The following is a 23,565-nucleotide window of genomic DNA, read 5'->3' on the forward strand; positions in this document are numbered from 1 at the left end:
GGTGTATATTAAGAGGAGAGATGTAGGAAGTGTCACTGTCCTGTGACAATGATGCTATGTATACATAATGCAATAATTGAAGATAAGAAAAGAATGTTCATGTATGTCAAGCTATCATGCTTTGTTCCATGAAATAAAAAATAATTTCTCTGAGATTAATTATTTCTTGCTGACTTCAAAAGTGACAAGGTGTAACAAGGCCTAATCTAACTTTTAGATACTTTTAGTACATCTGACCCATAGTATAATGAATAAGCAAATACATACTTATTGCAATAAATTTTATTATATTTTACAAAGAAACTGTTTATTTGCAAAAACAGAATTAATTACATTTACACTTATTATATCCAGGGCCATTTTGCATGTGTGTGTTTCTTCTAATGGTTCGACTGCCATGGCCAAAGCTTACCGACAACAGAGTCCATGTATTTCCTACAACAGTAATAAAATTTTACATATATTAGACATTTTCTTTTTTTAATATTAGAAATCTCAAATGCAGTTGTGATCAAGCTAGATGGAAGGGTAAAAATATAAGGCACTATACGCAATACATAAAAGTCCACAATACTGGTTATATCAGCATCTAAAATCATTTATGAAAGTCCATATGGATGATATACATTTTTTGGCCTACAAAGCAACATAAACAGCGACCTCCACTTAATATGACATTGTGTTCCATTATATACAATACTAACATACTGTAATCTATACAAATCTATGTAAATGATAAAATATATATAGTGAAATAGTGTTATTATACTGTAGACAACATTTCACTTGTTATAAATAGGTCCAACATGAGTAGTAGTTTTTCCATAATAGGCTCAATGTGTGCATGGGAAACCAGTTTTAGAATAGACTGAAAGCCAGTAGAATGTTACAGCAGAAAAGCATTTTCTCTAATAGAGATTTGTTTAGAGAAAAAATTTTGTCTATGGGAAAAAACCTCTTTCCTCTGTAAAATTTTAACTTCCAGTTTCATATATTCAGAACTGTCTGAAATGCATTGGACAGTTTTCTCATATTTATCTCTATATAAAATGCAATACTAGTGTAAAATTGTGGCGGCTATCAATCAATTCTAATGTGACTGCAGGAGAACAAGTACTCCTTCCACACATCGGTGTCAGCGTATTTGCTATTTGTTCTAATGGTACCCTCTACACATTTAGTTTTTTCTATATAAACTCAACAAGAAGAATTTTAATAGGCGTAACAAGCAGCGGGTTGTGCTATTCTAATAGTTTGACTTAGGGCCACACGAAGGGTTTTATCCCTGGACCTCTCCGTTATTCACCCTTTAGCCCCGACGTAGCTATGAAGAAGTTGGAAGGACGCTTCCTCTTGTGGCAGTCCCAGTAAGGATAGCAGCTGGCACAGAGACATTGGTATGTGGTTAAAAGGGGTCAGGCAAGCAAATGGTCATGGTCAGTCCAAAGTTAAGGCAGGCGGCATACTAGAAGAGTTGGTAAACAGGCAGAGGCTCATGGCAGGCAGCACAGGTTCAATCTACAAGTCGGAGTCATATACCATGGAGCACAGTACATGCTCTCAGAGCAAGCCAGGGGTCACACACAGGTAGTCAACAAAAACAAGCACCATACAGCACTAGAAAGCTAGGAACCTTTGCCCACTTATACACTGACCGGCCATTGCAAGGAAGAGCCTTGTTCCTCTAAAAAGGACAAAGCAGCACTGCCTGCACCCTAAGGCATGTTCTACACTTGCGAGTTTGATGCGATGAACTCGCATCACACCAGCAAGTGTAGAAGGGGCCTAAGAGATCAAAATGAACAAGGATGCCTGACAGAAGACTGTGTTGAAACATATCGAAAACGGTGGGTAAATGTAAACTTGCAAAGGGGAATGCAAACGGGGCAGAATACGTTGCCAGGGTTACAAAAGGGTTGTGCATAATTTCAAAAGAGGTATCCTTTTTTTGTCCAAGAACTGTGCCATTCTTAGCCATAGGAAGTGCCTAATGTGATTGTTCATCACTAAAGTGCAACACCAGACACCTTATGCAGATAAGAGTGTGGTGCTGTTTTTAGAGGAAAAAAATCAGCTCATTGCAACACATGAGACTCAGTGGGGCCAGTTTATCAATGTTGGAGTTCCATTTTTCTAGTATGTTTAGACCTTTTTGTGCTTTTTCGGATTTTATTATTTATATGGGACTTTAGTTTAGCTCTCTGTAGTATTGGAGAAAATTTTTCATTTTGGTGTGTTTTGTGACTGGGATTTGTGTATTGTGTAGCTTGAAGCAAGATTTATGATTTGTGACATTTTAAAAAGTTGCATAGAAGGTTGCAAATGCACAAAATGGATAAATTAACACCTTGCCGACCGAGGACAAACTATATCGTCCTCGTGCGGCAAAGGGTGTATAGAGAGAGCTCACGAGCCGAGCTCTCTTCATACACACCGGGTAATGGCTGTAAATGGCTATAAACCAGCCAACACCCGCCTGTCACTGCCATGGTTGGTGCTGGCACCGATCGCGGCAGTTAACCTGTTAAGTGCACCTAACTTACTGTTAAATGCCCGCCACCATCTTGTATGCCCGATCACCGCACCCTGGAACGTCATCAGAGGGCGGTGATCGGTTACTATGGCTGCAGGGTTAAATTACCCTGGAGGATCTAAAATAATGGTAAAGAAAAATGTAATTTTTTTTAAAAAAAATATGAAAAAATAGTAAAAGTTTAAATCAGCCCCCTTTCCCAAGAACTGTCCGATCTATCAAAATATATAAGCGATTTTCCCTGCGTTAAACCCCGTAATGGAAATTGTCGCCCAAAGTTGAAGATGCCACTTTTTTGCCATTTTGAAAAATATAAAAAATTCTATAAAAAGTGATTAAAAGCCCCTACAGTCCTCAAAATGATAGCATTAAAAAAGTCATTAAAAGTCGCAAAAAATGACACCACCAACAGCTCCGTGTACTGAAGTATGAAAAAGTTATTTGTGCCAGAACGTGACAAAAGTAAAGGATTTTTTTTTGTACAGAAAGTTTTAATTTTTTTAAATGTATGAAAACATTATAAAACCTGTACAAATTTGGTATCCTCGTGATCGTACCGAACCAAAGAGTAAAATAGACATGTGATCTGGGGCGCTCAGTGAAAGCTGCAAAATCCCAGCCCACAAGAAAACGGCGCAAATGCATTTTTTCATCATTTTCACTGCATTCTAAATTTTTTTCCTGCTTCCCAGTACATGGCATGGAATGATAAATACCATCACTATGAAGTGCAATTTGTTAGCCGAAAACAAGTGCAAACAGAGCTCTGTACATGGATAAATAAAAAAGTTACAGATTTTTTAAGGGGAGTGAAAAATGAAAATGCAAAAATGAAAAAGGGCCACGTCCCTAAGGGGTTAAAAGAAGGGCTGAACATTAAAAAGCCAACACATTACCTTGAAGATGAGCCATAATGTGTGTTAAATCTTCAATTTTGCTGACAAAAGGTTGAGGGTATACTCTAAAATGTCTGTCATGTCACAATATATGACAGGCTTTATATGAAACAAAAAAGGGGGATAAATGGCGTCTGGACTGCGGGAGCAGCCAGGATGCTGAAGTCCTTAAGGTATCTGTAGGCATGCCGCTAGAGATGGATGAATTTTTAAAAAACTGATATTTCCTGGCTGCAGAGAGCCTGTAAGGTGTTGTAGAACTTTGTACCATGCTCAAATATGTATAGGGAGCGTGGTTTGGTCTTCAAACAATGCTGTGTTTTAGTATGACATGCACAAGACAGCCTTTGCTCTTAGAATCGCTTAACTCTTCAATTCCATGGGCACTTACAGGGGCCAACTTGACCAAACAAGATAGCATCTGTGCCAGCTCGAAAGGACTGAGCTGAGGGCCAAAATCCCACTATAACATCAAAAAGTGCACTCTTTTTACACTGTTCTGTTAAGCGATGACATGTAGAAACCCCCCAAAAGAGTGGATTGGATGTCGACAGTAATTCTACATCGACGTCACTGATCATTTTGCCCTTCTTTTCATCCATCAGTTTCCGCTTTCAATCGGTCAATAATCCATCAGTATTGCTAAAGCCAAAAACAAACAGGAGTTGATCCAACATCATAGAGTGGTGGAGGGTGAAAACAGCATTATGGAAATAACAGGGGTGTTCAGGGAGACAATGGTTAGTTGGCAGCAGCACAATAACAAATTATGGAGGTGGCAGAAACATCGTAGGCCACAGAGTGGCACAATGACAAATTATGGAGGTGGCAGAAACATTGTAAGCCACAGAGTGGCACAATGACAAAGTGTGGAGGTGGTGGTGGCAGCATCAGCTCAGAGAGTGGCACAATCACAGTGTGTGTAGGTGGGCGGCAGCAATAGCAGCAGCATGAGGCGAGAGTGTGGTGGTGGCAGCAGCAGCAAGAGGTCAGAGAGTGGCACAATGACAAATTCTGGAGGTGGCAGTAACATAGTAGGCCACAGAGTGAAACAATGACAAAGTGTGGAGGTGGCGGCAGCAGCAGGAGGTCAGAGAGTGGCACAATCACAGTGTGTGTAGGTGGGTGGCAGCAGTAGCAGCAGCATGAGGCCAGAGAGTGGCACAATGAAATTCTGGTGGTGGCAGCAACATGGTAGGCCACAGTGTGGCACAATGACAGAGTGTGGAGGTGGGTGACAATTCCAGTCCCTGGTAAAGATGATGGGAGGAAGATAGAGCAACTGGCAGCAGATGTGTGGCATCAGCCGGGTGGCAGCATCAGAATAGTGGCTGAGGCAGGTAGTTAGAATTCAGACTCATTTCTCAACGTTTGGGGGAGGCATCATGGCTGATCTAATCTGATGCATAAGGAATTGGTGTGTTGAAATCCTGGCTGATCCATGCCTGATTCATCTTGACAAAGGTCATTCGGGTGAACAAGCGGGTTCTCCTTGGGGTAACGATGGCCCCCTCCACACTGAACACTTACTCTGATGCCACACTACTGGCTGGGCAGGACAGCTTCTCTACTGCAAACTCTGCAAGTTGCAGCCACACATCAAGTTTACTTGCCCAGCAGTCCAGAGGATCCTCTACCTGGGGTGGTAGTGTGCTGTCCAGGTAGGCCACCCAGGTAGGGTCTCCTCCATGTTGCTGCTGCTAGTGGAGGATACCCTCCTCACTAGGCGGGTGAAAGAAGCTGCTCATTAAGGACTCCAGACTTAAGCTGCTGCTGATGGAGCGATGACTGTCAGGAATCCACTGGTCAGACCTGACAGAGGATGGACAATAGTACACATAGGCAGCAGCCAACTGTCTGCACAGTATTTATCTATAGTACACCAGTTGTTCCTCCCTCACAGCAGCTGGAAAAAAAGCACCCATTTTGGACCAGTAGCGAGGGTCCAATAGGGTGGAGAGCCAAAAGTCATCTCTATGCTGGATTTAGACTATTCTGCTGTCACTAGTTAGGCAAAGCAGCATGCTGCGGGGTAATTGCTCAAGTGACTCTGAGGGACTCCTGGCCTCCATCTCCACTGTATACTGCCACAGTGTTTCTGGGGCATCTGCCTCGTCTTCTACCTCCTCTGGATGTTCCTGTTCATCCTCTCCTGTCACCTGAGTTGAAAAACCACTAATTTCACCAGACTCTGCTTGTGCTCCAATGTCCTCCTCCTCCTCCAGTTCAGTCCCCACTGGACTCATGTGGCCATGAGATGTAGTCGCCACTTCTCCAGTGCCCTGACCAGACACATTTTGAAGCATCTGTTCCAGGGCATGAAGCAGTGGAATGACGTTATTCATCTGGCGAATGACAAATAACGTGGCCTCTTCAAATGGCCTGAGCAAATGGCAGTGGTCACACATGAGCTGCCAGTGGCTGACATCAAAGTTACACAAGGGAGGTCTCCTGTCAGCTTGCATCATCAAAAAATCATTAATGGCTTTTCTCTGTTCATACAGGCGGTCTAACATATGGAGGTTGGAATTCCAACGGTGGGAACATCACATATCAGCCTATGTTGTGGGAGGCCGTTCTGCCGCTGCAACTCGAGGAGGGTGTGCTTGGCTTTGTAAGAATGGCTGAAGTGCATGCATAGTTTCCTGGCCATTTTTAGAATGTCTTGCAGATGGGTAGAAGACTTCAGGAACCTTTTGACAACCAGATCGAACACGTGCCCCATGCAGGGTGCATGGACCATCTCTCCTCGGTGCAGCGAGGACAACATGTTCCTCCCATTGTCTGTCTCTATAGTTCCGATTTGCAGTTGTTGCGCAGAAAGTCACACATTGATATCTTCTTGCATGACGTGGAGCAGATTCTCCCGTGTAACTTTATTCGCCCAGGCAAACCAGGTGTAGAACCGCGTGACACCGCTGTGCCCTGCACATGTGGTATGATGGAGCATCACTTGGACTTATGGAGGGTGAGGTGGTGGTGGAGAAGGAGAAAGCGGCATCTCCTGTTAGTGTGTTGTTGGTTGTTGGTGTGGCTGGGCGGGAAGTACATTCACCCAGTGGGCCGTAAAGGACATGTACTAGCCCTGACCGTAATTACAGCTCCACCCATCCACGCTGCCGTGCACCTTGGAAGAAACTGATAAGCTCAAGGACTGGCCTTTTTGGAAAAAAAATCGGGCTCGGAACTCTCCACCCCGGTTCGGCACAAGCCATTAGTTCTCTAAAGGGTGCAAAGTCCACGTCTTGGTAAGGGAGGGACTGCAGTACCAACAACTTGGACAGGAGCATGGTCGGCTTCTGCACCTTAGGATGGCTGGATGCATACAGTTGTCTCTTTGTAATCGCCTCATTCAACAACAGGAGCAGGAGCATTTGGACCAGGAGATGATGTCAAAGACAAACAGCTCCCTTCGGAAGAGGTGCTGGATCCTTGACTGGCTGAAATGGCATGTGTGCCACTAGGTGCTACTGCTGTTGCAGCAATGGCAGGATGGACCACCACATCTGAGACATGTTTCTCCCAGGCCGTGTTTATGCTGGGCCGTGGTGCCAACGTTAGCTCCCTGGCCACACTTTCTGCCCGCAGATTCTACAAATACACACGTTTCACTCCTTTGGTGTCTTAACAAAAAACTCCCACACCACTGAATTGGTGATTTTATTGCCTATACTAATGCTGCTGCCTCGCTGAGCCCCTGTGCCACTGCTTACTTGTACCCGGCGACCGTTTGGCTCCTGTCCTCGCACTGCTGCCACCCTGCTGACTAGCGACTTGCTGCCTGCTTTGCTGCTTGTCGTGCAAGCTGACACCCTCTTTTCCCAATGATGATGATGAAGCCCTTACTTCACCCGGCTCCAAAGTGTGATCGGCTACATCATTATCAATTTGTGTTTCCCTGTCACTTCTATTCTCCGCAACAGTTTCAGAATGCACAGCCTGACTACTTGCAAGTGCAACATAACCTCCCGTGCCACTCTCCACATCTCTACTTTCCGGCCTACTGCAAGCAGCAGTAGATGTCTGCCCCACCTCTTCACTGCCAAGTAGCTGCTGACTGTCCTCAAAGAGTTCGTCCACGCTGCATAGCCGTGCTGAGTCCAGACCACCTAATAGATCTCTGGTTGAGGGAGATGAACAGGACAGAGTCTGGTTGAGGACAGATGAGGGCCGCTGACCTGCTCCTGGGCCATGACAACTAAGAGTTGTATCTGACAGACCCACAGACTCTTGACTGGCATTCGGGAAGAAGTGGATGACCTAGTCAACCAATCGAGAACCTTTGGGTTGTTCATAAACACAAAGAAGAATTGAAATATGGGGAATACAGAACCCCAAAGACACCCTGGACTTTGAGAAAAAATTACTCCAACTATGTGGATTAGACGAGGATTTCTTGATATCTACTTTAGCAACAAAAAAGAATTCAAATTTGGGGTATACAGATCCCCCAAATGGACACCCTGGACTTTGAGCAAAAATCACTCTATTAGCTACTGAGTATAAGCAGCCAGATGCTAGAGACAGCACATGCAGTGTGAAATGACAGGATTGCAAATGGCCTTCTTTTTTTTATAGGGCTGTGTGACATCACATAAGTCTGCAGGTCACTGAATGGCTTACAGGTCTGCACATGTGATCGAGGGTATTCTGAAGTTAATGGTGATTCGTGAGAACCCAAGTTTTCCTGAAATTCCACTTTGTTAGAATCGATTCGCCCATCTCTACATGCCGCTGTTAGGGAAGAGTACATGAACTGTGATATTTTGCACCTGATTTGGAGCAGACAATGTATCCTCTTTTAAAAGATGTGGGAACTTGGAAATGTATGTCCCTGTGGGAAAGATATTAGAATATGCTGCTAGTTTTCAGTACTGGTGTACACAATTTCAGTTGATCCCTGGTTTCCGACCCTTTATCTTCTGACTTTAGGGTCAGCAGCCACCTTGCTTTTCTGTCTGACACTGCAGAGCTGAACTGCTCTCTGCCTCTAGCCCTCTCCCCCCTGCATTCCAGGATGAGCTCACACTCACTGACTTCGTGCCGGCAAACAACAACACATCACACCTTGATCTACAAGCTACAGGCAGATAAGTTCTTTATCTAGGGTAAGGGGGAGGGAAGCACATCAGATCTAACAGTGTATGTAGCTGAGAGGAAGCAGAGCTGGAGAGTGTCATTGTGTGTAATATGCATCTCATGGAGCTCATAATCTCTCAGCTGTTTTCTTTCTCTCTTTCTATGTGTCAGATACAGGCAGTTCCCAGATTATGTACAAGATGGATTATGAAAGTTTGTTCTTAAGTTGAATTTGTATGTAAGTCAGAACTGTATATTTTATTATTGTAACTCAAGCCAAATATTTTTTAGTCTTTGACAATTGGATTTTGCAGATGTAGGATTATCATAAGAAGCAGTATTAACAATAAAGCTTAATTGCAGACACCTGTGATTACTGTTAGAGTTGTTTATTGTAGGCTAAGGCTAAAGTACAGTAAATAACTAACATCCAGAGGTCCGTTTGTAACTAGGTGTTGTCTGTAAGTCAGGTGTTCTTAAGTAGGGGACCATCTGTACAATGTTCAGAAGGTAAATGAAAGTGTATATAAACCTGTCCCCCGAAAATCTAACCACATTGTCAACTCACAAAACTAGATGGATCATAATGTGTCTGTTTAGTGAGTTCCCGCCCACATCCTGGCATTTAACACTGATTATCACTAACTAATATGACCTAAAACAATATTTTTGCTAAATAGATATTTTTGCTAATTTATCAAACAAGAAAAAATGAAATATAACGTGATCATAAGTATTCAGACCCTTTGCTGTGACACTCATATTTAACTCGCCTGCTGTCCATTTCCTTCTGATCCTCCATCCTTCGTTGGAGTCCAACTGTGTTTAATTAAACTGATTGGACTTGATTAGGAAAGGCACTATAGAAGACCTAACAGCTCACAGTGCATGAGGTCTGAGGAACTGCTCAACATGCAAGGATTCTGGGGAACCCGGGGAAAGGGTGGTTCTGTACTTGGTCAGCCTGTCCTCTTAGAAGGAAGACTTCAATGGTTGGATAATAATTAATAAAAGCATGTGTCCAGTGTTATGGGAGACGTTGCAATCCTTTTTTTGGTGTATATGTTTTAAGGAGATAAGTGTATTTATTAAAAAATAATTTATGATGAAAATATGCTTAGGGATGGGATTAAGCAGGTTGCTATTAGAACATTGGCTCTAAAGGGGCTCACAGAATGGCAGAAGGCGGTGAATGATTTTGATTAATGTATGGTTGCAAAGTCCCACCATGATCACGTAAAATGGCGATATCAGAGTATGGTCAAGATAGCTAATCTGAGTAAAAATATTATAAAGAGGCAACAAAATCGTTATTTTGTAACTACAGTTTGTGATAAAAATGGTGAGTTAGTAGAGGGAACAGATGGAGTCAAAGAGGTATTCTTTGACTACTTCTCAGAATTATATGCATTATTTTATTTATGTAATGATACAATGAGGCAGGATTTTCTTGTGGCTTCAAGTCAGCCTCTCCTTTCAGAAGGAAGGCTTGAATGGTTGGATCGTCTGATTGAGGAAGCAGGGCTCGATGGATTTCCTATGGGAGCTTACTCTAGGTTCTCGGATATATTGATTTCCGCGGTTATGAGAATCATTAACAAATGCATTTTGCAACTATGTGTGATGATTTCATCATATTGATATCAAAGGAAGGAAAAATTCCTCATGCTAACTGATGCCTAAATTGTGGCTAAAATATTAGCAAACAGGCTTCATGTGGTTTTTGGAAATTAGTGATAGTGATCAAGCAGGATTTATGGGAGGAAGATCTATGCAGCATAAAATACTTAGAATTTTCTACTGACCCAGTGGTACAGAACACCAGTAAAGTTGCACAAAATGTTTCCCTCCGTCCCGGACACTTGCTGGCGCTGCAGCAATGAAATGCTTCACATCTGGTGGGAGTGTAGACCCATACAGGAGCTTTGGCAAGCTATCTTCGAACTCTTCAACAAAGTTCATAGGAAAAAGATGGTACCAACTCCAGAGCTGGCACTTCTGTCCATGTTCTCTGGAACCATTGCGAAATACAAAAAAAGTCCATTGCGCCACTTTCTTATGGCCATGCGACAAATTATCCCCAGACGATGGAGATCAGCTGAGGCTCCCACCAGATTGCAATGGATAGAGGCGCTAGACTCAATTAGGCATATGGAAGAATTAAAAGCAAGCGATGAGGGAAGGTATGAACAATTCCATCATATATGGTCCTCTTGGATAGATCATAGATCTATGTCCGTTGTCCGTGATTGGTTGTCCGCAGGCGGCGACTTTCATGTACCTTGAGAGCAGACATGGGATAAGTCGCACACGGTCTATTCCTCATCCCCCATAATTCCCTACCCTACCTCCCCCCTTCCTAACCCTGTTACCCTATTGTATATTGTCTTGTCTTTTATATGTAAAACCCCCTCCAGTTGAAATGTTAATTTGTTATTGTTAACCTATTGTTTTATATGTAATGTATACCATGCTATAAGAATGCCTACCTAATTCTTTCAAAAGTATACCCATGCTTAATTGTTGCATATTCCATAATGCATTACCAATTCTTGTACTACCAATGATCAACAACCAATAAAGCTTGATGTTGAACCATAAAATACTTAGAATTTTCTTAAACATGCAGAGGATCACGGATAACCTGGGGAAAGGGTGGTTCTGTCCCTAGATGCGGCCATGGCCTTTGATTCAATAGAGTGGGGATATATGTGGAGAGTCCTAGAATATATGGAGTTTGGGCCTGTATTTAGGAGATGGGTAGAAAATCTTGTATAAGGGTTCAAGTGCAATAATCCTTATAAGTGGTAGTAAATCACAACCCTTTCTGGTTAAAACAGGTGCCAGACAAAAATGCTAACTCTCGCCTTTATTATTTAATTTGATGATAAAGCCCTTGGCCTGTTGGTTAAGGTGTTCCTCATGAATAGAGTAATTTACATTTGGTGAAAAGATAGCATTATTTGCAGATAATATCCTTCTATTACTGGGGGCATATGATTCTTTGGAGTGTTCACCATAGAGTTCCAATTATGTTTCAGATTTATAATAGAGATTATTATGGACTTGGCAATACCAAATCTGTGAGTGTTCCATGTGTTTTTTTTTATAATTTATTAGTAGGTAGAGCAGGGACCTTACTCGTATAGTTCCATATTAATTTTTTCTACTCTGTAATGTAATATTAAATTTGTATGTTTCCCCTATGATTATACCACATATACTCGAGTATAAGCTGAGCCGAGTATAAGCCAAGGTAGCTGTTTTTAACACAAAAAATGGGAAAACCTATTGACTCGAGTATAAGGTTAGTCACAGTCTCTCCAGTATATAGCCAGCAGCCCGCCAGTATATAGCCAGCAGCCCCCCAGTATATAGCCAGCCCCTGTCCCCTAGTAAAAAAAAACAAACCCCTGCCCCAGTATATAGCCAGCAGCCCCCTTGTATATAGCTAGTGACTGCCCCTTGTATATAGCCAGCAGTTCCCTGCCCCCAGTATGTAGCCAGCAGCCTCCTGCTCTCAGTATGTAGCCAGCAGCCTCCTTCCCTCAGTATGTAGCCAGCCAGTGCATTCCCCCTAGTATATAGCCAGTGCCTCCCCCCCAGTATATAGCCAGTGCTGCCCCTCCCCAGTATACAGCTAGTGCCTTCCCCTCGTCCAATTTATAGCCAATGCCTGCCCTTTGCCCAATTTATAGCCAGTGCCTGCCCTTCCCCCAGTATACAGCCAGTGCCTGGCCCTTCCCAGTATATAGCCAGTGCCTGCCCCTCACCCTATTTACAACCAGTGCCTGCCCCTCGCCCAATTTATAGCCAGTGCCTGCCCTTTGCCCAATTTATAGCCAGTGCCTGCCCTTCCCCCAGTAAACAGCCAGTGCCTGGCCCTTTCCAGTATATAGCCAGCACCTGCCCCTCCCCAGTATATAGCCAATGCCTGCACTCCCCCCTATATAGCCAGTGAATCCCCCCCCACCCTGTATATAGCCAACAGTCCCCTTCCCAGCCAAAAAAAGACCCCAAAGAAACTCTGTACTCACCTTTCCGATGCCCCCAGCAGGTCTTCTGTCTTCTGTCTCAGATGACGGCAAGTATCATGGTGTATGTGACGGGACCGTAAAAGGGAATGAAGACGAAGACAAAGCTGAAGACAGAAGAACTGTGGGGACGTCCGAAAGGTGAGTTTTTCTTTTCACTGACTCTGCTTATACTCGAGTATATATGGTAAATAAAGATTATCATTATTATTAGGTGTCTATATGAAATGGAGGCATTTTGGAGACTTTGGGGACTTTTTTTTATTGCAACTTTTTTTAAAACATGGACTTGAATATGCAATGTTCTGATCGCAAGTCCAAATCACTGCATTGCAATATTAATGTATTACAGTGTAATGTAACTTACTGAGCTGATGCATGCTTAATAGGTTACAGCCCGGTCCTCCCTGGAGGCAGGGCCCAGCATGCAAACACACCAGGCAGCCCTGGGGCACTCGTCAGACCTTGGGCTGCCACATACATGACCGTGGCGTGCAAGGTGTTAACACTCGCTATCTGAGTTTTCTTTAATCACGGGTATTAGAGCAGGGTGTAAACTGTAATATACAGCAGTAACCTGCTTCTTTTGGTACTGGCACCACTTGAGAGGCAGTCCCATAAGTTATGCATGGGTCAGCAAGTCGCTGTTGCCCATACAGTACTATTATGTAAGTGTTGGGAAGGGGTTTATTCACAAATATTGGTAGTAAAAAGGTATTTAAAATAATCAATTGCCCTTTTGGTGTTTTGTTATGGAGAGGGAATAGCCGAGAATTAAGCTAGAACAAATGGTTCATAGACAAGATAAAGTGGGGTTGGGTGTACTGTCAAGGAGATATTAATCGTGAATGTATAAGATTGGTTTAACTATAGGGTAATTACAAACCTTGTTGAAATATATGGCATCTATTGAAGCGTCCAGACCTCATTTAGAACATCCTGGAGATCCTTACAACCTGATAAACTCTGACCTGCAGAATGTTCTGTGGGGACCTCAAAGAACATTTGGTCACCTCTCCCCTGCACCTACCCCCACCCCTGCATCTAGGGATTTGGAAACAAAGAACTGTTAAATATTTCTGGACTCTCCCCCCTCATTAACACTTTGCCCAATCGTGAATGACCCTCTGGACTAATTAATGAATGGGAGGTTCTAAAACCTGAACCAAACTGAGAAGATATAAAACAATATGAAATCCAAGAATTGGTGTTCACATTTTGGGGGCTGCTTGACAAGCTGAGTGTGTTCCTTATTTCTCCCACCTCCAGGGAATCAGGATTTACTTTAAGTTGTAAGTTTCTGTTATTTTTCTCCCTTTTTATTCTATAACTGTTTTGCCGTGTTGTGTGTCATTTTATTGTGTAATTCTTTTGTTTTTAATATCTTTTTTATGCACTGATCAATTTTTTGTAATTAAAGATTTTCACTTTAATTTAGGTCCCTGTATGCTCTGCGAACTCATAGCCTTGTGAAGTGTGGTTAGCTGTGTTACTGCTAAAGTGCTGAGTGAGCATGTCTAGTGGTGTGACAAGGTGACTGCCTGAGTAGCAAGAGTTGATGTAGAGTGGGATACTTATTGGTCCCAGTATAAATGCAATAAGTGGTGGCAGCGGGTCTGGGGGTTGCTGGAGCTGTATGAGGTGTGATTTATGCTCAATTTGTTTCCTGAGTGAAAGGTGAGCACAAGTTTGAGTAGGCTAAATTAACCCGTACAGTTGCACCCCACGTCACATGACAAGGCGGCGGCGTCCTCTCCGTGACATGTACTTTCTATAAAATTGTATTTATTTGGAATTCCAAATTAATAAAAGTAGATATCCTACCTTTACATGTTTTATATGGGGTACTATCAGTTCAAAGAATTAGTGCATGTCCATGGGTTGTATGGAACGTCACTGATCTGGATTTAAATGATGTTTTTTTCTATAAAAGAGGCATATAATATAAATCGGATTGTGCAGATAACTATGTGATAATTAGCCATGTGAAGGCATTTTCAGGATTCACAGTGGAATATCGAATTTTAGTAAAGTATATTAAGGGAGAGTTTTGGGGGATATTAAGGGGGGATTAGTAAGGTATATCATATAACTGAGCATGTAAGATTATCATGGTAAAATGGATTACTGGTGAAATTCCTACTCCTGATTGTTGGAAAAGACAAATTTTCATGTTAGTAAGAGTTATTTTCATGTACATGGGCAAGTTGGCTTGTGAGAGATTGAAGTGGAGGGATTCATTTTTCCCCTTTTCCTTCTTTCTCCAGTGACCAGTGAAAGGTGGGGATAAAAATGAGGAAAAAAATGTTTCTATCTATATGCAACTGTGTATGCTTTTATATATTGCCCATTGCAATTTATATATGGGAGACATATATGATAGGGATTTATGTCCATGTGGGTTATTATTATATTTCTTTGTATGAAATTATTGGGCACAGTGAGAAATTGTACATGAAAAAGTTAAACGGTGCATACATTTCAAATTTAAAAACAGCTGTGGGACATTTAGATAAACAAGAAAAAAAGCTGAACATCAAAAAGCCAAGACATAAGAAAAGTCGATTAAAAAGTACCTTGATGATGGACACCAATGTGTGGTGATGTGTTAAATCTTCTGTGATAATAATATTACTCCTCCACAGTTTGTTTGTTATATATTTTTTTATTTTTCTTTCTTTGTGTTGTTTCATTCTGCCTTTTATAAATCATTAGGCTCCATTTGTTTGAGACCAGCCAGGAAGATGAGCCTGGCAGTGTGTTTATAACACCCCAGGGAGTCTATGTTTGATCAGAGAAGCATGGTCTTCCTAAGTGGTAGAATTAACACCTTTCGGCCAGAGTAGTCTAGCTAGTGGGGGATGAAAAGAAGCCACAGACTGCATGTTCTTCCCTCCAAATTTAGACAAAGGGAATATCATAGCTGTCCATAACTGGGGCATAATTCATAATTATGGGTCCCCAGTTACACAGGATAGTTATGGGGTCCAGACACACCCCTGGAGCGAAAATCAGAATGTTAGCACCAGGGAAAGGCAGCCAACAGCAAAACACCCATGATATTAGGCTAAGACACCCCAAGTTTGGTATGTGGTTGATGGGAATAACGTACCCATTTGGTTGGGAGCCATGGCACAATTGTGCCATCTTCCAATCAAAAGTTATGGGGTTTTGATAAAAACCCAGACCCAAAAAGTACCTCACTGATGGGAGGTGGATGGAAAAACTCCCCCTCACAGTGACATCACAGCCAGGGGTGGGGTCAAAAATCACCTGGGTTTAAATTAATGAAGCAGCCACATAGTAGTGTTCAGTCTGAGGATTCTATCACAATAGAAGGCTGGATCGATGCTTATGTCCTGTACTCGGGCAAAAGAATTTCATCCTATTCCACTAGCAAGAATTTTTTTTGTTTCGCTCTTCCCTTACTGTTTGTAAGTATCGTATGTGTATTGTTTTAATCTTTTTTTCATTTTATCTGAATTTAATTCTTTGAGTGTACTGCATTTTTATGTAAATTAAAAACTTTTAATAAGCCTCTGCTTGTAGCCTTAAAGAATCTGAGTCTCTGTAGGGAATCACGTTACCAGAGGTCATTATTAGCATAGTTCATGTAGTAAGCGATTGCATGTTCTGTGTGAATTTATAATTGTAATATCGTGTAAGTAGTGAGTGCATGTGCTGAGTTATCATCAGGGTGCATTGTCTGTGTGGTTGAGGTGCCTACGGCCTTCTTTGCGTAAGTAACTCGTGGGTGGTGGCAGTGTGGATTGGCTGGGGCTGAAATTCTGTGGAGAAAATTTAGCGTAAGGACGCCATTTTGTGGAAGTGGGCGGAGCTTAAGGGCTAAATTCTGGGGCTCTATAGTGTAGGTATCCACGTGTGTGAACTCCGGTGAGTCGGGTTCGTGACATCTTCCATCTTGCTTAAGAAAACAGTGCTTTTGAGGGGAGATGGAGGATGTATTCTAAAATGTCTATCATGTCATAATACATGGTAGTTTTTACATAATACAGATCAGTTTTTACTATGTAATATGAATTCGCCTGATTTATATTCAAAATGAACAGATGCTACAATTACATTAAAACGTGGATTGCAAATGGGTGGGAAATTTACATACAAAGAATGGATAACACATTGTTGCAGTATCTTATTGTATACTGCTCATACAATAAAAATATGGTAGCTGAGTAGAAGTAAAAAGTCAATTAAGGTTATCTACAGTTAACTTGAGCAATGTAAAATGTTAAATCCTAAAATATGTGAACATGTGTTTTATAACACTAGATTTTCTCCAAAATGATAATATTAATTGCAAATTTACTGTCCTTATTTATCATTACAGAGTATGACGGCTACTTTGAATCAAAGGGAAACTGTATGTGAAAGTTCTAAAAGAAAATTAAATAGCATCTACATATTTTATGCACTTAGCTCATAGGAACTGATAATCCTGTAAATTATTTATATTTTCCAACAAGGCAAATAATTTAAATGGCATATAAAGTATTTAAAAGACCAGGCATTCCTTTAGTGACTAAACCCATAGCTGAAATTAATCGCTAAAATCTATTTTCCTGTTTTAGCTTAAAATCTTAGACATGACCATTATTATAGTGTTATAGTATATAGTGCTGGAAAAGACATAGGTCCATCAAGTCCAACATGTAAAATTCAACAAAAGATTTCCATAACTTGTGATATTTTTGTTCTTAAGAAAGGTTTCCAGGCCCCTCTTGAACTAGTACAAAGTATATAGCAAACTCCTGCGGCAGAGAGTTCCATAGTCTCACTGGTTTTATAGTAAAGAATCTCCATCTATGGGAATGGTAGAACCACCTCTCCTCTTTAACTGGTCTCAGGCCTTGGAATAAAAATATCTTTGGAGAGATCCCTGTACTGCCTTTGTACATCGTAATGAGGTCTCCACTCAGCCGTCTTTTTCTAAACTGAATAATCCTAAATTTTGTAATCTATCATTGTATTCTAGTCCCCCCATTCTCCTAATAAACTTGGTTGCTCTCCTCTTCACCCATTCCAGTTGTACTGTGTCCTTTTTCTACTCTGGTGCGCAAAACTCTACACAATATTCCATGTGTGGTCTGACCAGTAATTTGTATAAGGGCAAAACTAGGTAGTTATCATGAGAATTTATTCCTCTCTGGATAAATCCCATAATTTAATTTGCTATATTAGCTTCTGCCTGGCTCTGGTCACTAAAACGAAGTTTACCATCCACCAATACCCCCCAAGTCTTTTTTTTTTTTTGCTGAAGTTTTACCCAAGTAACTGTTTAGAACATAATTATAATTTTTGTTTCCACGGACCAAGTGCACAACCTTACATTTATCAATATAAAACCTCATCAGCCATTTCTCCTCCCAACCCTTCCGCTTTCACAAATCCCTCTGTAATGTTATACTATCGGTCTTGGTATTAATTACTTTACAGAACTTGGTACCATCTGCAAATATTGAAACTTGACTGTGTAAACCCTCTATGAGGTGAATAATTAAACTATTAAAAACAAGGGGGCCCAATACTGCCTCCTGTAGCACCCTAATGGTAACTTCCATCCAATATGAGAATGAACCATTAATGACAACTCTCTGTTTTTTATTACTAAGCCAAATTCTAATCCAAATACACAGATTTTCTCCTAGTCCCAGCAGTCTCATTTTTTGTTCCAACCTTTTATGCGACACTATATGAAATGCCTTAGAAAAGTCAAGATATAAAATATCCATAGTCTCCCCCTAGAACTTACCTCCTCACAGAAGCTGATCAGATTAGTCTGACTGATCCCTCATAAACCCATGCTTATGCTGTATTATAATGTTATATACAATGAGATACTCCAGGATAGTATTTCTAATATACCCCTCAAATATTTTCCCCACAAACAAAGTTAAACTCACAATTGTGTATTTTCCAGGATCAATTGTTGATCCTTTTTTGTATATTGGCACCACATTTGCAATGCGCCAGACTGGTGAAACAGAACCTTTTCTTGGGTGTTCAGACCCAGTTATTCTCTCTGCAGTATAAGAAGCAATTGGAAAACCGTAAAACCTTCCTCTCTCTGTAGTTAAAGATGCTTTTGGGTATTCAGACCCAGTTATTCTCTCTGTGATAAAAGAAGCAATGGGAAAACCACAATCCCATCCTCTCAGTATGGTTAAAGGCGACCTGGATGTTTAGACCCAATTATTGGTTGGGAATGCAGAATTGAAAAATTTCAAGTCACTTTGTTAACTCGGAGCAGCAGTGCTTCGTGGTTCGTGGGTGCCAGTAAGGACCCAATTTGTGCAGGTCGGTTTCACTCATCACTAGCCAGTATACTACCCATTGAAATAACTGATCACATTCAGACATTAGGTAAATGAGCCATAAATCTGAATATCATACTCATGTTGCCAAGCCCTTTCCAACACAGCCAGTTTTTAGTAAAAGGCTGCAATAATCGCTTATAACAAAAATCACAAATTATGCTGCGTAATCCATATCGATTCTAGCAACAAATATATGATAAATCCCCCTTTTATTTTTTATATACAGAAAAGGTTGACTGCATCTCATAAATTGTTGTTAAGTATCAAAGTAAATAGAGCTGAATAAAGAAGCAGGCCCATCGAGTCCAATCTATTATATACATGAATATTTGATGTTCTTAAGAAATCATAGAGTCTGTACTCAAGGTAGAGAGGGCAGTAAACAAATAGCCAAACCTCCACCAAAATGCTAGTAATTAGGGACATCCTAGCAAACATTTAACATTCATGTATTTACAATTCTTACCCAATTTCAGAAGGAGTGTAAGATGAATGACCTGACTCCGGATTTAGGTAATGTTGTACAGAGTTTACCATTGACCGCCATATCTCACTTGCCTTTAAATAAATTAAAATCAGTTTTAATGTTTTTGCAATCAATTATTTTATTGATATATGAAGAACATCTGATATTTTATTTCCAATAATTGAGAAATCATAAGGAGCTGCTGAATACATTTGGCTCTTCTTTATCTCTTGGGACAATAATGATTGGATTAGGTAAAATCCAACTGTTAAATGGATCAACTGGTTAAATATCAACTAGTAAATGTGTGAAAATTCACCCACATCTTGCATAACCTCTTTTATATATTGAGTTGCAAAAATTAAAGTAGCAAATCTTTCATGTTGAACATAAACTTTGACAGCATAAAGTATCACAGAAGTGTTAAATCTAAAGCATATCCAACATTATATCCAATATTTAATATACTGTCTGTAGGTTAATGGCATATTTTAGGGCCAAGCGGTGTTCATGGTTTGGCAACAATGCATCAAGGCTTTCTTTAAATATGCAGTTGTGAACAGTCTTATCTGCCAGTTTCAAGAAAAAAAAGTATAGGACCAACTTGAATATACTTGAGTATAGGACCTTTATTACTTGAATCCGCATCTTTCTATAATTCACAGTAACTACTTTGTTGTCTTTTACTTTAGATATTTTTGTATTGTCTTCTTGAAGCGTTTGGGTATCTGAATATGTAAAGCAGAGGTGGATGGTTCATTTGGGCATTCACATGGTAAAGTACAAGAGAGTATTTCATAACTTTCTTCTTACCCTGCAAAATTTTTATATTGTTATTATTCATATTGAATTAGGGGGCATCTGCTAAATGTACCACAATGCTGATTTGTACCAGTGTTTAAGACGTTTCTTGCACCTTGCTGAACAAGAATTCTTGGCTTATCGGGAAGGGATTGACTATTACTATGTAATGCTACATGTATTAAATTCATCATCCAGCATAAGCACACTTGATACATTTAGTAAATCTTTAGACTGTTTAAAGGAAAATTAACATTGAAACCAAGCATGATAAACCTAGAGCACTCAATCATAGATCCAGGCACTGTGACAATTTGTTATCCATGGTCTTCTTCCTTTTAAAATCATGCTAACGAGCTAGAAGGGTTCTGGGGGGTTGTTACCAGGGTAATCTCCATTATTCATCTTTACAGGCTGTTTTACTGTGCATGGAGCACTTCCCCCCCTCCCACTGTGAGATTACAGCAAGCAGAGGGAGGGGGAGGTACTCAGGGAGCAGACATGCTACTGCATATTGTAACAGCCTGGTAAAGCCCCCAGAGCCATTCTGGCTTATTAACATAATATTAAAAGCTGATTTTAGAAGTGGAGGGCTATGTAGAACATTTTTCATTGGTTGTATCAAAATCTTTATACCCCCTAATTCTCAACCAGATTTTTGCAGGTTTAGATAATTTCTTGAAAACCTTGCTACTCTCATCAATAAGACAATCATAGACTAGGAGATTTTGGAGAAGGTTAAAGCCCTTAAAAAAAAAAAAAATCACCAGGCCCAGACAGTCTGCAGCTTATTACAAAGGATACCTCCCAATCCTTCTACCCAATATTTTATGTAAATGAACCACTCCGATTCCTCCATAACAAAGCTTTACTTAGATAAAAATCTACGTCAAGGCATCAGAAGAAGGCTGCAGGACATCACCTGGGATTGGGAAAACTGAGATCCCGGGCATTTAACCCTTACACACCATGGTCAAGCATGACTGCGGCGTGCAAGTGTGTCCCCGTGGATCGGACCCCTCTCCCCCTGTGAGCTTACAATATGATCCATACTGATGCAATCCCTGAGTCTGGTGTGTGCCCAGAGGATGCCGGGTTCTGCCTCCTGGCAGGCAGTCTAGGGGCTTAACTCCACTTGGACCTACTGCTGAATTATTTCGTTGCTGCAGTTTTTACTGGTTCCACGCTACCTGTGGGAGCACGAGCGGTCTCCGGGTGTCAAAGAAACCCAGAGACCCTAGGGAGATGGGAGACACTCCACTCCTCATAGCATCACACTGAAGGAGCGCAATGCATAGAGAAGCAGAGTTGGCACTGCCGCCAGCTCTATAGACTCGTTAGTTAATTAGACCCAGTACAGCTCTGATAAGCATCAACAGTGACAGGTGGTCGTTCCCTGTGTAACTGAGGCTCTTATGCCCCAGGTACAGGGGAATACTTGTAAAAGAAAAAAAGAAAAAAAAACTGGGAAAATGTCCCCAGGGGACAAATTGGCGCCAAGGTTGTATGCAAAAAAAAATGTTATGGACCTTAACTGGTTCACGAGGGCTGAGCCCTCTACATAGCCGATAAGTCTTTGCTGCATATTGCAGCAAAGACTTACCGGTAACACCCGCGACCGGTGGCTTCAATGGCGCCATCTTGCCAAGGATCGTCACTCTCCGTGATGTCATCAAGGAGTGGCGATCCATCGCCATGACAGCTTTGGGTCTTCCCGTCTCATTTTAACCCTTTCATTACAATGTGCATCTGAAAATGCCCGATCTATCAAAATATAATAACGGTTTTCACTGCGTTTAACCCCGTAACGTAAAATAATGCCCAAAGCGGAAATGCCACTTTTTTGCCATTTTGTAAAATATTTTAAAAATCTATAAAAACTGACCAAAAGGTAATTCCCTCCTCAAAATAATGTACAGGAGGTTTAAATTGTTGTAAATGTATGAAAACATTATAAAGCCTATACAAATTTAGTATCCCCGTAATCAGACTGACGCAAAGAACAATGTCATTTGGGGCACACAGTGAAAGCCGTAAAATCCAAGCCCACAAGAAAACTGTGAAAATGCATTTTTTTCACCATTTTCACTGCATTTGGAATTATTTTCCTGCTTCCCAGTACACTGCATGGAATATTCAATTCCATCACTATGAAGTGCAGTTTGTTACGGAGAAAACAAGCCATCACACAGCTCTTTACGTGTAAAAGTAAAAAAAGTTTTAGATTTTTGAAGGTGAAGAGTGAAAAATGGAAATGAAAAAACAAAAAAGGGCCAGGTCGTTAAGGGGTTAAACCGTCGTGCATGAAAATTGCCCTGGTCACTAGAGCCTTTTCAGGTCATGTCAGTAAGGGTTTAAACAAGCGATCGGATGAACACTTGTTTAAGCCAAAGTCTGGAATTATAAAATGTAAAAATAATAACTAAATAAATAAAAAAAAGTTCCCTAATCACCCAAGTTACCTGTGAAATCCAAATAAAAGTATATAAAACACAAAAACATTTACATAATTGGTGTCCATATTAATCGGTACAATAAATCTAAATTAGTGTTGAACCCGCTTGGTGAACAACGTAAAAAAAAAAACAAAAACAACTTCCTGTAATATACAATTTTTAATTTCCTCACAAAAGATCTTCTTAAAAGTGATCAAAAAAAGTTACGCGCCCTAATATGAAAAAATAAGCCCTCAACCAGATCTGTCAACAGAAATTATGCCCCTGAAAAGTTGATGGTAAAAAAATATGATTTTCTCCTATATTGATTTTGCTCAGTAAAATTCAGCAAGATAAGAAAAACTATATATATGTGCTATCAAGGTAGTCGTGGTGAACCAGAGAATAAAGATAAGATATTTTTTTAGGTTATAGCGAGCGGGGGAAAATGAAAGTGGTAAAAATCCAAAATAAAAATGGATGATTTTGTTTGTGTCCCCCCTGAAATAGTTAACAAAATCTCATTTGAATTGTATCTCGCCCCGCAAATAATACGCGCTCATATGTTCGCATTACCAAAAAAATAAAAATTATATACGATGCGACAATACACATTTCCTTTAGATGGCATTGCTTCCATTCTATGCCATGCCGTGTGCCCATGCAGCAGTTTACCACCTCATATGGGGTTTTGGTACAAACAGTAGAAATTAGGCATCAAAGTTTGCAGAGTATTTCATCATTTAATTCATTATTAAAGTGTCAGTTTCTAAATCGCACTTCCATTTTGTTTTAACCGGTGTGAAACACTTAAAGGGTAAATAGACTTGATCAAAGTTGTTTTACATACACAGAAGTATGTGGTTTATATAGTGTTTTAATTTATGGGGTTTTACTATTATTTAGGCCTTTTAAAGTCACTTGACAGCTGAGTTTTGGCAATTTTCATGAAAAATTGCACCTAAAGTTCTGCACCTCATAACATG

The 23,565-nt window shown here is 40.7% G+C and overlaps 1 protein-coding gene across 1 annotated transcript in view; it reads right to left on the minus strand.

Moving 5' to 3' along the window:
* Positions 1-270: 270 nt before the first annotated feature.
* Positions 271-23,565, minus strand: part of C2H3orf85 (chromosome 2 C3orf85 homolog) — a 28,527-nt gene continuing 5,232 nt past the window's right edge. The window contains exons 3-4 of the mRNA XM_072133108.1: positions 19,344-19,435; positions 271-435 (exon numbers count right to left, since the gene is read on the minus strand). Coding sequence (XP_071989209.1) covers positions 381-435; positions 19,344-19,435 — 147 coding nt within the window. The 3' untranslated portion in view covers positions 271-380. The remainder of the gene's footprint in view (positions 436-19,343; positions 19,436-23,565) is intronic.

This window comes from Engystomops pustulosus, chromosome 2 (assembly GCF_040894005.1).
Source record: "Engystomops pustulosus chromosome 2, aEngPut4.maternal, whole genome shotgun sequence".
Taxonomy (NCBI): domain Eukaryota; kingdom Metazoa; phylum Chordata; class Amphibia; order Anura; family Leptodactylidae; genus Engystomops; species Engystomops pustulosus.